This window comes from Colobus angolensis, unplaced genomic scaffold, assembly GCF_000951035.1.
Source record: "Colobus angolensis palliatus isolate OR3802 unplaced genomic scaffold, Cang.pa_1.0 Scaffold72, whole genome shotgun sequence".
NCBI classification, from domain to species: Eukaryota; Metazoa; Chordata; class Mammalia; order Primates; family Cercopithecidae; genus Colobus; species Colobus angolensis.
Window position 1 is genome coordinate 2,410,868 of NW_012120932.1, and position 18,547 is coordinate 2,429,414.

The 18,547-nt window shown below is 43.4% G+C and overlaps 1 protein-coding gene across 1 annotated transcript in view; it reads left to right on the forward strand.

Moving 5' to 3' along the window:
* FAM120A (family with sequence similarity 120A) overlaps positions 1-18,547 on the forward strand; it is a gene marked incomplete at its 5' end in the record, with an annotated part of 122,671 nt that overhangs the window by 70,761 nt on the left and 33,363 nt on the right. Inside the window, 6 exon segments of the mRNA XM_011927528.1 lie at positions 528-688; positions 902-1,016; positions 1,232-1,518; positions 12,835-12,922; positions 15,292-15,519; positions 18,096-18,270. Coding sequence (XP_011782918.1) covers positions 528-688; positions 902-1,016; positions 1,232-1,518; positions 12,835-12,922; positions 15,292-15,519; positions 18,096-18,270 — 1,054 coding nt within the window.

The window sequence follows — 18,547 nt, forward strand, 5'->3', positions numbered from 1 at the left end:
CATTCACTTCTGTTGGCTGACGTGGACCCTGAGATCTCTTCTTGTCCTTAGACTCTGTGAGGCCAGGTGTTGAGTGTGGAGGCGTCCAGCCCCTGCCTTCTGTCCCAGCTTCGGGCTGGCCCGGCTCCTCGTCCTGCTGTCCTGCTTCAGCCATTCCTCTATGTGCTTTCAGTCCCCTAACAGATTTCTTCAGTTTGCAACATAGCGTGGGAATGATGACTAGCACATGCCAGCACACATCAGGCAGGTTTATGAAATTATGTTTTAAGAGAACACAGAATCCCAAATTACTCATGCTGTATATGTGTTAAAATGTGTAACCTAATTGCTGAACAATGAAAAACAATTCCTTTAACATTTAAAAACTCAAGAATATAATGGTAGTTGCAATGTACCATTGAAGGAAAGTTTGTGCTTTCAAGGACGGTTTTAGGATGTAATGGCCAAAAATCAAAAACAAAAACGATTACCTTTGTCAAGGTAAAGGAAACTGTTCGGTCCGACTTTGTTCCTTTCATGCCTGCCAGGGCTTCTGGTTTTATGGAGACCTCAGGCTAGGAGCAGCCCTGAGCAGGGAGACTGAGTTACAGAGAATCCTCACCAAGTTGCAGGCAGTGGGACAGCCGAGGCCCTCAGGAAGTGCACGAGAGCAGAACCACTACGGCAAGTTCACCGAGAGATCTGGAAAGTTAGAATCCCAGCCCCAGTCCATCAAATCGAGCATCATAAAATTAAGTTGTCCTTACTGTGAAATGGCAATTTGTAATGATTTCTGAGAAGTGGGACCCATGGTGGTGTCGACGTCTGAGCCAGGTGAGGGTGAGATCCCTGGCGCCATGGGCTGGCCGCCAGGATGCCCTGGGAAACGCCTTCTGTTCACAGCTGTGTGACTCTTTTCTTTCTGTGTTGGTGAAGCAGCCAGACCCGGTCCGTTTGGAATGCCTGGGATGGTGCCGCCGCATGTTCCTCCTCAGATGCTCAACATTCCGCAGACCTCTCTGCAAGCAAAGCCCGTGGTAAGGCCTTCCCTGCGCTGGGTGGGGTGGCCGGTCTCAGACACGGTGTGTGCGTTGAATTTCAGTGAATGCCAAAATAAGTTCCTAAGCTCTTGAATTGATGTGTGAAATAGATGCCAGTGTTTGTTGAAATAAAAATGAGCCAGGAAACGTCGGCCTGGGCCTGAGTCGGGTCCTGCTGGCCACGTGCGCGTGACCTGTGCCCTTCGCTTCAGGCCCCACAGGTGCCCAGCCCAGGGGGCGCCCCGGGCCAGGGTCCATACCCCTACAGCCTCTCTGAGCCAGCACCTCTCACGTTGGACACGAGCGGGAAGAATCTGCCGGAGCAGAACAGCTACAGCAACATTCCTCACGAAGGGAAGCACACGCCGCTGTATGAGCGGTCCTCGCCCATCAACCCGGCCCAGAGCAGCAGCCCCAACCACGTGGATTCCGCCTACTTCCCCGGCTCTTCTACATCGTCATCTTCCGACAACGACGAGGGCAGCGGAGGGGCGACAAAGTGAGTGGTGCGCGGGTCGCGGGGTGCTTCCTGGCGGGTAGTGACCTGGGGAAGCTGCCTTCTGGCCTGCCAGCCCAGCTGGTGTTGTGCTCAAAGATGTAGTTGGTTGCAGGAGGGTGATGGTCAGTCTGTACTCAGACAGGGGCTCCTTGGACAGAGAGGAGAGAGGAAGAGTAGGTATGTTCTTTGAAGTTTCCATGATTTAAAACCTGCACCATCCCAGCCCCATGGCCTGGAGCCACAGGAACCTTTCTGGGGAGGAATTTGACAAGAACTGGTTTGTGTGATGCCGCAAACATGGGGACATTTGTCCGGTGTGGTGCCACTCACGCCCACCACAGCAGCCCCCTGCCGACCCCCGAAACATTGATCTCCTTCTCCTGGATCAAGGGAGCTCTGAATTTCCTCTCCTTCTCCTAAACTCAGCAGGTCAGGGGACACTTTTGAAATAACACGGTTTGTCCAAGCAAAACCCTAGAAAGCTTCCTAGACCCGGGCTGGAATTGTTTCCTTAGAGGAGTATTTTAAACACTGTGTGTCCCTGAGTAAATGAGTTCACAAATACATAGTTGGTTAAAATTTGATCGAGGAAATCTTAAATTTGCACTCCCCCTTTCCTTTAAACTGTCTTATGTTTATAACAAAAAAACAGAAACAGAAAATGTCTTTCCTTTAAGTCAATGTCTCCTTTGCCTTAGTGTGAACTCTACAGAGTAGATAACCAGGACTGGTTGATGTTACATCTATTTCTTATGTAAGAAATGTAAGAGACGTGGTTGTCAGTTTCCATGCCAGTTCTTACCTGGAGTGTCACCTGAAGCAGGTGATCTTTCTTCTCTGTCCTCTCTCCATCTGTAAAATGGGAATGAATGTCTGATAATCCAGGGCAGAGGTTATTGAAGGGCTCTCTGCCATCCAGGGACGCACACCCTGTTAATAGCAGAGAAGTATAACATTAATAAATGTTGATTTGCGGCCGGGCGCGGTGGCTCAAGCCTGTCAGCCCAGCACTTTGGGAGGCCGAGACGGGCGGATCACAAGGTCAGGAGATCGAGACCATCCTGGCTAACACGGTGAGACCCCGTCTCTACTAAAATACAAAAAACTAGCTGGGCGAGATGGCGGGCGCCTGTAGTCCCAGCTACTCGGGAGGCTGAGGCAGGAGAATGGCGTGAACCCGGGAGACGGAGCTTGCAGTGAGCTGAGATCCGGCCACTGCACTCCAGCCTGGGCGACAGAGCGAGACTCCGTCTCAAAAAAACAAACAAACAAACAAAGAAAACATTAATAAATGTTGATTTGCTAAATGTGCAGAGAAGTATAAAATTAATAAATGTTTATTTGCCGTATATGCAATGCCAAGACTCTAAAATGAAGTAAAGAGTTGCAGTTGAATATTCAAACTTTTAAATTAACCTCTAGCAAGATAATATATTGAGTACCCATTGAATCAGAATCTCTGGTTGGGGCCCCCAAATTTGCATTTTACATAAACACCTCAGTCAGTCTTTAGCACACTGAAGTTTGAGAACAACTGGTAGATGGTCTCAGAAGCCTTTGCGCACCAGAATTCTAAGGCATGTGCAGTTTGTTTTAAAATGTGACTCATATCAGCAAGGTCCAAGTGTCTGTTAAATACAGTTTTTGTTTTAGTAAGAAATGTTCTTTCTAAATTCTGAAACATGGGTGAGAAATAAGACAAAAAGCAAAAGCAGTAAGCTTTATAACCCCAACAAGAGTTCAGTGCTAGTGATGGAGATGTGGAAACCAGGTCAGGGTGCTGACTTGGGGACGTAGGTGGTGACTGGAGCATATCTCAGTTGAGGCGCTTGTTCCTCCGGTGGGGAGGGATTGAGAAGAATGTGAGTTGCCCATCTAATTTGGCAAGTTGTCTTTGTTAGGGTGAGCTGAACTTGGAGTGATTAGGACTGCCTGAGCATGTCCTGTCTTTGCTGTGTACATACCCTCCTACCTGTCTGTAAAGGTTCTGGTCAGCTTTGTGGAGCTTGGGCATCTGGCCTCCCTCTGACCTCTTGCAGTGCTTTTTGTCTTTATCCCCAGTATGGCATCTTTACTGTTTTCTGGAGATGCATCTTGTTTCTGCCACTGGAATTTGACCTGGTCAGAGTCTTGTGTTTTTCCCATCCTTGTGGTATGAAGTGCCATGAAGAATGCAGGGTACACCCTGTAATCAAAAGATTGGATTCAAGCTGTGTGACTTAGGAGTGAGTTAATTTCTTTGAATCTGTTTCTACTTTTATTATAATAAGGAAGAGACAGACATGTTAGAGTTGAGATGAACGAAGGCAGAGGAGACAAGGGTGCTTGTTTCTGAAGGCTTTGGGGTCAGAAACTAGCATTCAACTTGGGGTCAAACCCTTGATCACGGGCATCATCCTTTGCTGCTGGCAGGGAAAGGGGTGTGACGCGTCTGCCAAGTAGGGACAGTGTTCATGATTTTCAGCAAGGGTTCTAGTGTGTTGAATTGGTTGTATCTGCAGTGTGTAATGTGCCCCTTAGGCTGTGCATAAGAGAACGAAGAATTGCTTTCATAGTTTACCAAAAAAAAGTCACTACTTTTTTAACCTTTGGTTTAGAATTGAATGAGGACCCCGGGACCTATGTTGCTCTTTCAGGATGGTCCTAAGGGAATGGAAATTATTCATTCTCTTAGGTAAGAAATACTTAGGCATTTATTTACCAGTGAACAGGGCAGAGGATAGGAGTGATGAGGTCTGTGTGCAGAGCTTGCATTCTAGAGGACAGTATGTAAGCAGTGAACATAGAAGCCCTGACGAGTGCATGAAGAAGACATGCCGAGAGTGAGGAGTGGGGAACTGGGAGCGCTAGAGCAAAGGGGGGGCGGGAAGACTGGGAGAAAGAAACAAACCAGCTGATGGACCAGCAGGGCCGGGCCGTGCACAGCTGGGTGTGTTCTGAGTGCCACGGGAAATGTCTAGGGCAAGCTTGTTATCCCGTGGCCCGCGGGCCGCGTGCAGCCCAGGATGGCGTCCCAACACAAATTCATCAACTTTCTTAAAACATGATGAGATTTTTTTTCTGATTTTTTTTTTTTTTTTTAAAGCTCATTAGCTATCGTTAGTCTATTTTATGTGGGGCCCAAGACAATTCTTCTTCTTCTAATGTGGCCCAGGGATGCCAAAAGATTGGACACTGCTGATCCAGAGTGAGCTTAGCATGACCTTAGACTGGAGAGACCCTGGTGTTTTTTTGGAGGTGAGTTTACTCCCACCTTGATGCCATTTACCGTCGAGACATTGAGTCTCCAGACAGTCAGACCATTCAGCTAGTGGAAACAGTTGAACTCCAGAACTCTGGTCTTAACATGAATTGATGGTAGAAATGTTTATATGTATGTATATATTTTAAAATTTTTTTGAGATGGAATTTTGCTCTTGTTGGCCAGGCTGGAGTGCAATGGCATGATCTCGGCTAACTGCAACCTCTGCCTCCCGGGTTCAAGCGATTCTGCTGCCTCAGCCTCCCGAGTAGCTAGGATTACAGTTGCCCACTACCACACCCAGCTAATTTTTCTGTATTTTCACTAGAGACGAGGTTTCACCATGTTGGCCAGGCTGTTCTCAAACTCCTGACCTCAGGTGATCCACCCGCCTCGGCCTCCCAAGGTGCTGGGATTATAGGCGGGACCCACTGGGCCTGGCTAGAAACATTTATAATTTCTGGACTATAAAATAACAGAGGCGATTGGCCTTGTAGATTTGTAGCAAGATGTGCCCCCACCTGCTACGCTCTGCCTCTCATTGTCCAGCCCTAACTTCTCCTGTCTCTGTAGTGTACGTTCAGTGATACCACAAGGAAGGAATAATGTGGGACACCCTGCACAATAAACGGCCTAGTTTCCCCAACAATAAATCAGTGGCACTCTTTTAAAGGGTGGTAGTGATGGGCGATGGGGATTGTTACAGAAAAAGACAACAAAAAAAGAAAAAAGCTTCCTATGAATTCAACAGGTAAGTGCTTTTCTAAAATTATTATGATTATTATGACTGTTTTAGGGACAGGGTCTTGCTGTTTCACCCAGGCTGGAGTGCAGTGACATCATAGCTCACTGCAGCCTCAAGCTCCTGGGCTCAGGTGATCCTCACACCTCAGCATGTTCCCCCGAGATGAGAGACATGTTCCGCCATGCCCAGCTAACCTGTATTATTTATAGTTATGGGGTCTTGCTGTATTGCCCAGACTGGTTTCAAACTCCTGGCCTGAAGCCATCCTCCTACCTCTGCCTCTGAAAGTGCTGGGATTACAGGCACGAGCCACTGTGTGCAGCCGACGGCAACTGTTTTAAATGGAAAAAGATACAAATGTGCTGAGTATGGTACTGTACACCTGTAGTCCCAGCTACTCAGGAGGCTGAGGCGGGAGGATCACTTGAGCCCAGGAGGTCGAGGCTGCAGTGAGCTATGATCATACTTGTGAATGGCCAGTGCACTCTCTCCTGGGCAATGTAGTGAGAGCTCAGCTCTTAAAGGTATAAGCATGGAATTCACAGAGGAAGCAGCCATCGATAAACATAAAAAGTTGTTCACCCTCAGTAAGAATATCAAAGTTCTATAACTTAGAACATAAGATACCTCTCACAAAAGCTTATAAAATTGTCAAACATTTATTTCTGAAGATAAAATGTGGTGAAGGGTTATGGACGGAGTTATTGGGTCCTGGCTGTCGCCACTGAGCGTTGCTGGATGTTGTCATGACTTGTGGACGTCTGAGAGCTGTGTGGGTTCGGGTGCTCTTTGTGGAGATTTGCTCTGTGCCTGTAGGAAGGTGGCTGTGGGGTGTGCATGGCAGCAACATTGGTGGAACAGACCCCATGCTGTCATCAGGGTTCATTGCGCAGGAGCCTTATACATACTACAGAGAATCTGCTTTTATAACCCCAAGTTCATGGGGAGGCATCCACACAGATGGCAGCAGATCGGGAAATGCTCTCAGCCAGTCCTCAGGGGCAGTAGGGCAGTCTTCATCTGGGTGCGCTTGGCAGCTCTGAGCTTTATCTCTTCTTTTTGTTGTATTTCTTTAATATCTTATTCAGTGTTTTAGTTTCTTTAGTTGGGTGAGTTGTTCAGTGTCTTTGTACCGTACAGTTCTCCTGTGCTGTTGGAATGGAAGTCATGGGCTGTGTTACTCTTTTGAAATGTAAATTTCTCTTTAGAATTTTTGGAAAAATCTGTTAGAGGAGGAGTTCTTAGAATATGAGAAGACTTCTTGCCACATAGCTGTGCCTGCCTGACGTATTTTTCCAACAAAATTGAAGGTGAACCTGTTAGGAGCTCAGTTCTGAGTTTGATTAGCTACTTTGAAGAGACACAACACTCTCTTTCTAGCATGTTCCTTGAAAGAAAATAGGCTGGTGCTTGGGTAGTTATCAGAACTGGCAGTTATTCTAGGCCTAAAAGAGTTTGGCAATAAAATAAGAAAAAGGGGCCACGTATGGTGGCTCATGCTTTAATCCGCACACTTTGAGAGGCTGAGGCTGGGGCATTACGTGAAGCCAGCCTGGGCAACATAAAATTTAAAAATGAGCCTGACATGGTGGCATGTGCCTGTGGGTCCAGCAACCTGGGTGGCTAAGACAGCAGGATCACTTGAGCCCAGAATTTGGAGGCTGTAGTGAGCCATGATGGCACCACTGCAGTCCGGCCGGGCAACAGAATGAGTCCCTGTCTCTTAAAAAGGAAAGAAAGAAAAGGAATGAAATGTGTGGCTTTCTAAGTAACGTCTCTGCCAGTTCCTTTGTTAGAGCAGTAGTGCAGTACCAGCATAAACTTGCTTTATTCTTGTTTAAATTTTAAAAATTAAGGTGACATTCTTGTCTTTTTTCCCTTCCTGGTGCCTGTCAGATGTTTGTAATCTTGTTTCAGTTGAATTAAGAATTAAAGCTGAGGCTGGGTGCAATGGCTTATGCCTGTAATTTCAGCACTTTGGGAAGCTGAGGTAGGCGAATCACTTGAGGTCAGAAGTTCAAGACCAACATGGTGAAACCCTTTCTCTACCAAAAAATACAAAAATTAGCTGGCTGTGGTGGTGTGTGCTTACAGTCCCAGCTACTTGGGAGGCTGACGTAGGAGAATTGCTTGAACTTGGGATGTGGAGGTTGCAATGAGCCGAGATTGTGCCACTGCACTCCATCCTGGGCAACGGAGTGAGATCCTGTGTAAAAAACAAAGCAAAACGAAACAAAACAAGTTACAATTGAATCCTTGTGGAGGTGTTTATTTTATGTTACTTTCGTAGATTCATTTGGACTTGCAGAATCTGAATCAAATCTGAGGTTGATGTATTACAATTTTTAATTCTTTGTTTTATACCTTTTTTCTAATTATCATCTTGATACAAAGTTATATAGAATTCAAACACTGGAAAATACAGTATAGAGAATTCCTCATGATCTTACTTCTAGAGAGGTAATTATGTTTGAAAGATTGGTGAATATTCAAGCACCTTATTTTCCTCTGCATCTGCTAAAATAAGATTTTTACAATAACTAGGTCTATCTTAGGGAGAGTAACTTGCCCTTTTTCCTTTTCTTCCATCTTTTATACTTAATATACTTATGTAACTATGTATTCTTATTTGTGCATGTAAATATTAATATGCATATGTACTTAATACCTAATATTTAATAAGATCTATATATGTCCACTTTGTTACTTTAATATTTTTGCATAAAATTACTGACATTTTAAAATAGATATGTAAAAGTCCTCATTCAGAGAGAAGACTGACTGAGTTTTTTCCCACCTTGTGTCCTTATTTGTATAAATGTGTTTCATTTTCTTGAGAATTTATATATGTATCTTAGTAGAGAAAGCCCTGTGGAACAGGACATCTCCACATTTATTATTTATTTTGACATGTGGTGTTATGGAAGCATCTCTTGCATAAGTCTTGTGTTCCCCTCCCCTGTTAAGTTTTGCTAATGACTTGTACTCCCTGGACCAAATCTGGACTGTGAAAGATGTACCACAGGAAGGCAGGCTGTTTGGTGTTAGCGTGCTCCGTGAGCAGCACTGAGACCGAGCTGTTGGCAGGAAGCGGTTTGCTCAGAGTCGCTTGGTTGGTATTTCTCGGTGGCGTTGTGACTTGAAGCTCGCAGGACCTCAGAGCATTTAGATGTGTGTGGCAGGTTTGCTGTGTTGTTTGTATATTAAATTAGCTGATGAATAAGCTCAGTGAATGGTAGCTGTCACTACTTTTTAAAAATTAACTATTAGTATGCTAGAAAACCAGAACACTGATTCGGTTTTTAGTGTAAAATAACTAAAAGAATTTTATTTGGCTCCCTTTGGTATCCTAGGAAGTATGTACCTGATGTGCCTGTTTTGCTTGAAGATGGTGTTGAATGTTTTTCTTGTCCTTTAAGTCCTTTCCAACTCCCCTTCCAAAAAAACTTTGTGTTTCCCTAGGAGAATTCCATCGTGCCCTGCTCCAGGATCCTGAGGCGTGGGTCCTGGGGCTGAGGGAATGACTTTACTATAGCTGTGGGTTTTTCTTTCAGATCGTTACACTCTTGTTCCAGACAGATATTTGCTTTATATTTATGTTTTGACTTTTTAACACATGGTACCATTTCTAATATCTTCTCATAAAAGTGATTCTGAATTTTATACGTTGGCAAAAATTAATCATCATCTATATCATTACATTGTGTGCTAACCATCCACTAATCTGTGTAGACATTTCCTATTGGTCTTAAGACAGATGTGTTGACACAGTTAGGTGTCTCTGAATCCTCACTTGCGGGGTCCAAGGGGACTGCTCCGTGGCCAGTTGGGACTTCTTGGTCACACAGTCTTCTGATGACAGTGAGAAGCCCTGACAAGGCTGTGAAAGAAGTTTGAGCCATCATCTGACTGCCATATGGAAAAGTGCTTTCTGTGTTCCTGACGTTTTAAGCTCACCCATTATGTGAAGGAACCTGAATGTGTGATGTTAGCTTAACTAGGGCATGAGAAGACTAGACCTATTAGGTGTCTGTCTCTGTGACTCTTGTAGCTTCCCTGGTCAGGGCACCCAGATACTGGTGCTTCTGTAGGGAGATAGCACTTGGCAGGGCCAGGCCCTGCAGGAGAACTCTGAGCATCTTTCCAACCAGGCCGAGGCTTTCTGTTGCCCAGGCCCTCTTTGTTACACTATCAGAGACCCTCCCGGCTGTCTGTTCTCAGCCCTGTTGAGTTGGGGAGCAGATAGAAATGAAAAATTTATACATGCCAGATAGTTCTGCTGTGAATTTGATCTTTTCTTTTCTAAATTTAATGATTGATTTTCTTCCATTTTGGTTTATTTGCCTTTGCTCTTTCCTGTTGACACAGAAGTCAGCTTTTACTTAATGTTCTCTTTCTTTTCTGCTCCATAAAGGGAAACTCTACACCCGTGACAGTCAGGAGTATGAGTGACACGCCATACGCTGGTATACTTGGTGTAAACCAAACATCATTTAGGAAATAATTCTTATTCACACCAGAACACCAGTACATTTCCATCCTAGTCTCACCAACCTGCTGAAAGATGGAGAAAAGAAATCATTCAGTGACTAGAACAGTTTACTGTCCTCCCAGGCTTTCGTACAGAAGCTCCAGACGTTCCTAGTGAAGTGAGACCTTGGCACACCTCTCTGACAGCCTGAAAATACCCCATCCTATAGTGCTGGGCTTCCCCAGCCACCGAGCTGACTTGCCAGAGTCACCCTTTCTGTTGTTTGAGTGCTGCATTCTCACATATGTATGAAACTGTAGCCATGGTTCGGCTCTGCCGTGGTAGCAGGTGCCAGTAGTTTGAAATAAGGGTCTGGGTTTGAATCCAGCTGCTTTATTTGTGACTGTGAGTAGATTCCTTCTCTCTGAGCCTGGATTTGATCATTTTCTCATTAGAGATTGATAGTGTGGGGGTGGGGACGAGATTGTGAGAGCACCACAGCTTCCTGCACAGTGCCTGGGCCACTGGCTCTACTTCGCCGTAGCTAGTACTTGTCTCAGCACGTCTCGGTGCAGTGTGAGACAGTGAAACGTCTGGTTTACGTACGTGGTTCCAGGGGTCAGTTCAAGGTATTATTAGTTGTGTGAAATGAAACATAAATATATGTAGAAGTATTCTAAAATGTTATCCATCTGTTCTTCGAAGCAAGGCATTTGTCATATTCAAATGTTTTTTTTTCAATTGTAAAGTAATATGTTTGTCCTATTGAAATATATTGGCCTTCTCAAAAACTGTTTCTTGTCAAGATGCTTTTCAGGCAAAATTTTAGATTTTACAGTATGATTGTTAGAAGGTTATATGAGCATCCAGGTTATGACATTTATTTTTAGATTGATAATTTACATAGAACAACACTAAGGCTTGCAAGTGTAGGGGTCTCTGTGATCTCAGGTGGCACTGACATGAACCTGTTGGCTCTCCAGTTTTAGTAGAGAGGTGCGTCCCCTCCTTGGTTGGCACTTTCCTAACACTCGGCCTCCCCTGCCCCACCATCCTAGGTGCATGATCCTCTAGATCCTCTTACCCTGCAAGAGCCCCAGACACTCTAGGGACAGATACCCCACGGATGGGCGCTTGGGGGTCTGCATGGTTAATAAGCATTCCACGTGAGTCTTTAAGCTTAACAACAGTTTGAGAACGTGTATTGTTCTTTACATCCAATGGAAGATAAACAAGATTTGTGCCAATGTTGCCATGTACTTCTAGGCCAGGATTTAGTGATTTATTGCCCCCTGCATCTCCCAGCTTACTGACTCTTGCTTCCCTATCAGCACATGCTCATCCGCCTCCTGATACTTTCTCCATTGTCTGCTCACATTGTGCCCTCAGTGACTGCTTTCTCAGTGGGACAGATCACCACACTCTGGGGATGCCTGCACTGGTTTTTGATGTATCTGAGCCGCTGCTGGTGTTTCCTCTAGTTTTAAGTTGCAGGCAGAGATTGTGCATGAGGTAGTGAACTTGAACAGAGCAGTGGTTTCTCCAAGCTCCATGAAGACCGGGAAACCTGAACAGAGTGGGTGAACTTTTCATGGAGTGCGTGCGGTATCCTTGGCTGGATGGGTCCATCGTGTGACTGTGGAATCTTTTTGCATTTTTTTTTTTTTCCTTTTTTAAAAGACAGACCTAAAATGAAGTTGATTGGAAGATAAGAGAATTATCTGGTCTTAAAACCTCTCCATCTGTCTTGTGAGTCAGTTACAAAGGCAGGCCAGTTGACCCATGCTGGCATGCCCTATGGCCAACACTGGTTTTCAGAAGGTAGTTAGGGCATAGAACCTTATAGTGGAAGGGTGACTGCACGGAGCACCACAGCCATCCCTGCCTCAGGGTCACACTGTGTACTGAGGCTCCAGTGTGGTGCTGCGTCCTGCTGGCCCTGCTCAAGCCCCTGCATATCCTCTCCTACCTGTAGACAGTGCCTTTCACATTTGCCTGAGGACTATGGTAAACCCATATACTACAAGTGAACAAAGACTTTAGGAAATAATGCTCATTCACACCACTCATTCTGGTCTGTCCTGTTTCATTTTTTTTAAATGCTCATTAAACCCATGAAATTGTTTTCCCAGACTGTTAATGGGTAACAGCACGGTTATCTCTTATTCTGGAATTTGAGTTGCTCTGTGATCTTCTCACCACTTTTTCCTTACCCCTTTTTTTCTCCCTACTTTATTAAATAAAGCCATCCTCCAAATAAGTTCCCATGAACTCCCTGTTCTGTGAACCCACCAAGTTTGTGCCATCTCGCTTTGCCTAGAGTGTACCTTCCCTGCTTTTCAGATTTGCCAGTTCGAGTCACCTCTAGTTTTAGCTCTAATGCCCCCTCCACATGAATAGGGTGGAGTGCCCTGTGTGATGTATTATCGCCTTACATTTATTTATAAATTATGTGTAGTATTCGATCCAGATAACATTTAAGTCTTCTACTACCTCATAACTGCCAATTAAATGCTGATCTTTTGTCTCGCTGTGACAATGGAAAGATCCTCCAAGGCAAGGCTTGCCTTTGTTTCCTCTGCATCCTCCATAGCGCTAAGCACATCACAGACCATCCCTAAACTGCCTGGTGGCTCCTCTAAGTTAGGCGTTCAATAGTTTCTTTTCCATAGTATGTGGTTATCACTTACTCTTTTGAAGCAGGAAGAAATATTACTATAATAGAGTTATTTCTCGATGTTGTGTTTATTTTAAAAGTATTGTTATCATGAGCCTGCAGACTTAGCTCAGGCCCTTCTTGTCATTGTCAGCTGGTTTGTGAAAGTGATTGGACAGTAATCATGTTCATTTTATGTTTAGCCATATCAGCGGGAACAAGATTGGCTGGGAGAAGACAGGAAGCCACTCAGAGCCTCAGGCACGAGGAGACCCAGGAGACCAAACAAAGGTAGAAAGTCTATGCCTTTTAGTTTTTGAGTTCTGACTCATTTTGTATTAGCATACTGTATTAGTGATCAAATAGTGAAAGATAATATCTCTCTTTTAATCAGGTCATGTAAACCTTTACAAAGGGGATAAGTGGGGAAGGAAGAGTTCAGAGCTACGCCCAAGCCTGCTAGTCTCTCTGCTAGTCTCTCTGCATGACAGGCAGCTGATTTCCTCATTGTTTGCTCACTGCATCATCTTGGACAAGGTGCTTAGGACCTTCCTGAGCCCACATTGTTGTAGGTTTTTGTGAAGATTCACTGAGAAAGCACCGGGGATGCTAAATTTAACTTCCCCTCCTTTTTTTCTTTTTCTTTTTTAAAAAAGGTTTTTATTAAAAAAAATTTTTTTTTTTTTTGAGATGGAGTGCAGTGGCGCCATCTCAGCTCACTGAAACCTCTACTCCCTGGGTTCAAGCAATTCCCTTGGCTCAGCCTCTCTGGTAGCTGAGATTATAGGCGTGCACTACCATGCCTGGCAAATTTTTGTATTTTTAGTAGAGACGGGGTGTTGCCATGTTGGCCAGGCTGGTCTTGAACTCCTGACCTCAAGTGATCTGCCCTCCTCAGCCTCCCAAAGTGCTGGGATTACAGACGTGAGCCACCACGCCTTGCCTCTCCGCTTTTCTTCTACTTCTGCCTGTTAATAGTGATACCTAAAAATACCTTTTTAATTTGCAAAGCCACGTCTGCCGCATGTGATTACCAAGAAGAAGCAGGTTTCCTGCTTGAAGGTTTTGGTGGTTAATATGCAGGGTTGCCTGAATATCAGACGTTTGTCTAAAGAAGTCATACTATTAAATGATTGTTCTGCAAATAAGAAACAAAAATCCTTTGTGGATACATATTATTTTCAAAGCACCTTCCAAAGCATTTTGAGTTGTTTCACATCTGTATTCTTATGGAATGGAGAGTATAGAAAAACTAGCGAATTATCTATGAGTTATTCTTCTTAAGACTAATTTTGGCACTTTGTGTTTTAAAGAATAAAATTAAGCACTTAATTACACACCATTATAAAGAGTATACTTTGGAAACAGAAAAATGTGTAGTTTTTTTTTTTTTTTTTTTTTGAGACAGAGTCTCGCTCTGTCGCCTGGGCTGGAGTGCAGTGGCCAGATCTCAGCTCACTGCAAGCTCCGCCTCCCGGGTTTATGCCATTCTCCTGCCTCAGCCTCCTGAGTAGCTGGGACTACAGGCGCCTGCCACCTTGCCCGGCTAGCTTTTTGTATTTTTTAGTAGAGACGGGGTTTCACCGTGTTAGCCAGGATGGTCTCGAACTCCTGACCTCGTGATCCGCCCGTCTCGGCCTCCCAAAGTGCTGGGATTACAGGCTTGAGCCACCGCGCCCGGCCAAATGTGTAGGTCTTTAGGGTGGCGTTAAATCAATCAATAAGCAATTCTTATTTTCAACATTTATTCTGATAAATTTTATCATACAAATAATCATTGCTCTTGGGCAACTATTCAGATAATTCAGGCTGTGCTAAAGTGTCTCCCTTCCTTTTTCCTTTCCTTAGTTCTACTGCCTCGCCACAATCCATCACTGTGGTAATAATTTGGGGTCCAGACTCTTTCCTGTTATGTTCATACACTCCACGTCTGGGGGCTTAGTAGTTACAGAATGGGTGTTTTCACCAAACAGTGTATCATGAACCTCTTTCTATGTCATTATCTGTAGATCTGAGACCTTGTTTTTAATGGGATTATGCTGTGGCTTAGCAGGTTTGGGGGCTTTTGGTTTAATTTTTGCTTGTGTATAGTTAGGGCTTTATAATGACTACAGAGAATGCTTGAGTTTGGGTTTTTGTTTGTTCTTTAAGTACCAGCTGTGGCACAGAGTCAGCCCTGGATTAGAATTCCATTTCTATGTGTTGGGGTTGTATAACTGTGTTCAGACTGCACAGCCTCTTGGAGTGTTAGTTTTCCTGTTTGTGTAGAGATCTTAGGCAAGGTCTCGAGAAAACAAACACAGGAGTGGACCACATGGATGATGGACAAGTGAGAGCCAAACAAGACAGTGAGGCTTCTGCCTCCCAACACAGAGGGACTGCAGGGTGACCCAGAACAGCAGGGAGCAGCAGGCCCACCGTCCTGTGGCACAGTAGATGTTGATGCTGTTTCAGTGTGCGAAGCTGCTCAAGGAGAGGGACTGGATCAGGGTGCTGTCTGTTTCTTCTGTCTTTAGGGTGGCATCAAATCTGGTGTCTCCAAGACAGGACTCATCTTTGTCCCCTCTGTATCCGGCAGGTGAACGGGCACCTAACATACTTTGAATGAATGAAAACATGACATATACTCGTTTTCCTCCCTTCTGCTCTCTGCACTGTAGGCAGAAGGCTCGTCCACTGCCTCTTCAGGAAGCCAACTAGCCGAAGGCAAGGGAAGCCAGATGGGCACTGTCCAGCCAATCCCGTGCCTCCTGTCGATGCCCACCAGGAACCACATGGACATCACCACACCTCCCCTGCCCCCCGTTGCACCTGAGGTGCTGAGAGTGGCCGAGCACAGGCACAAGAAGGGGCTGATGTACCCCTACATCTTCCATGTCCTGACGAAGGTATTATCAAAGGGGCCCTGGAGTGGCTTCTGTTATTTGATGAGTGGCCATTCCTATGGGTGTTTTGTCCTTTTGTCCTTTTTTGAACCATTTTTCTGTCTTACTAATCTATTTGAAGCAAAGTTCACTTTCCCCTTTCTAAACATTGAATGAAAGATGAACGTTTATAACTGTAAATACAGTTTAAAAGTAACTCGTGAAAAGTCTCACTTTTTTCCTTCAACTTAGTATAAAATATTTTTATACTTCTAATGAAATAATACATCACATTATTTTATGACTTGTGATTTTTTTCTTTTTATTTCAATTTCAGAATTTTCTTACACCATATTTGTGCTGTAACGTCAGGTTTAATTCTGATGTCAGATACAATATCTGATTCCTTTATCATTTGTGCTTAGAAAATAATGTTTTCCCCTTTGAATGGCTCGTAGTACTTCATGTGTTTTGACTTGTTCATAACCTCATTGCGTGCAGTTTTAATAGTGCTAAGAGCAAAAAATGGAATACAGGATTTTGTGAACATGCGCATAGTCAGAAAATGCAACTGTCTTTTTATACAGCGTCATAATTTCACTTTATTAGTGTCTTATAGAATGTATGCTTAAATATATACATATAGTGTGGCATCAATTATTTTTTAATCTTGGTGTCTCAAATGTATCTATGTGTATTTAAATTTCCTCGGTGATGTGTAGTCTTTACGTTGGCACTTTTAATCTTAGCCCCACAATTTAACAAGTTACCTCAGTTACTAGATTGATCCTGCAGAATTGGTTTATTACTATCATGTATTATTAACATGTTTTCCTCGGTACCTATACGACCATATATAACCAGACTTCTGTCTGCTCTCTACAACCCATCTGTGGTTTGTAAAATAGAGTCAATAAATGCAATAATGAACTCCTGTTCGCTAATACTCCAGAGGTGGACTTCAACTGTTAACCGACTAATTCAAATACTGCTCACTTTTGTTAATTAAAGGACATGGAAAACATGTAGCCAGTACTATTTGCTCAGATCCTTTATTTTTTAGTTGTAATGCCTCCAAATCTCATCTATTATTTGATATGGGTGTGCATTTATAGTATCACTTTTCAGATTATGGTTGTAAGGTGAACATTTTATTTTTCAGGTTCAACATAAATTATAAAGGGTAAGTGAAAAGTAATTGTTGTGGGGAGAGCATTTTGCTAAGTTTAAGGAACCAAAGTTTTGGGAAGACATCTTTCAAAACAACGTGTTAAGAAACAACACTCATTCCTCGTGGGGCTGTTTGAAATGTAAGGTCCCTAGGAGCCACCTGATATGTCCACACTCCTGGATCTGATGCCTGGATAGTCGGTTAGATCTATATGAGGGTTGCAAGTTGTACCAACATACTTTCTTATTTCTTATGAATTTCAAGGACAAATACTGATAAAATGACATGGTTGAGATAATTGTCTTTTCAGATTTTAAAATGCTACTTAAGTTTTTTCAGTTTATCCTATAATCTCAATGGCTCTGGTATCTAATTGCCCAGGCTAAGACATTTACAGTGAGATGCATCTTTATGGTAATGAAGAGAATTTGCAAAGCATCATATTATTAAGAGAAATATTCCCTAGATGAGAGTGTTAGAACACATGTAGCTACTGGATTAATGGATATGAAAGTACGGAGGGTAAGGGGAAAGACCAGTTCTGAAATTAAACTTATGTGAAAGAAACAGCAAATGTTTCAAAATTATTATTTAAAGCGTATATATCAATGAACTTCACAGACATTGAGGTCATAAGTGCATTTTTATGCTCTGAATATAATTAAATAAAATTTATTGCACGATATCTTGAGATGTATTTTGATGCTGTAAGATCCCTGAGACTGATGACTTTTGGCAACAATCTCAGCTGCCAAAGGCCACAGTCAGTCATTTGTCTCTTGGCAACACGTTCTTGAGTCAGATGCGGTTCTTGCCGTATTGGACCTGGGACATGAAAAAGATGGAGTGCTTTTGTTTTCTGCCCTAGTGGCTAGGCATGTCCTTACCCGCAATGAGACACATTTCTTGAACACCTGCCACACTATGGCAGAAGCCTAATACATGAGGTGGTAATTTGCCATGGAAGAACTTGGCAAAGAAAATTTGACCATTGTATTTTCAGGATATTCAGTTCTTTAGTTTGCATGTAGGTCATTGAAAATTTTCAATTATATTGCCTATGACCATCCCCACTCTCTAAATAAAAGTTGCAAGTTCTCAGTCTTTTCTATTCTGTTTGTTGTCTGATGTTATCTGTCTGGATTGTTTCAAAGACTTTGGAACATCTACATGGTTTTCTTTTGTTCTTGGTTTCGGATTAAACATAAAATAATGCAGATTTTATTTTGATTCTTTGAGCATATGCTTTGGCCACAGCCTGCCAAATGAACTCTTCCTAAACGTCTTTATTTAGGCAAGTTGTTAAGCAGTTGATTTGGAATGGAATTGCAGTGTCATTAACTGGAGATAATACAGTGTATTTCTGTGAGTGTATTGTAAATTCAATGTGAAAAATGTGCAATGTTATTCTGCTTTCTTCCATGCAAAGGGTGAAATCAAAATTGCTGTTTCTATTGAAGATGAAGCCAACAAGGACCTGCCTCCGGCCGCTCTGCTCTATAGGCCAGTTCGTCAGTATGTTTACGGAGTCCTGTTTAGTTTGGCAGAAAGCAGAAAGAAAACTGAGAGACTTGCTTTTAGAAAGAACAGACTTCCACCAGAATGTATGTACTGTAACAATCCATTGTTTGTTTTCCTCGGTACCTCGTAATCTCTTGTGCATTTTCTAAAGCCTTAGAAGAATCATGACTGAGTTGACCCCGAGTGCCTCTATGTAAAGGTGGGCCGTCATCGGGGCAGTAGGCCAGGGTAAAGGCTCTTAGAAAAGGAGGAGAAGCCACAGACTTTCTTCCTCAGTAACATTCCAATAATGATGTTTATTCAGTAAAATAATAAAACAGGTTTACACTTTAAAGTGAATGTTGATCTGAAAGCAGACCT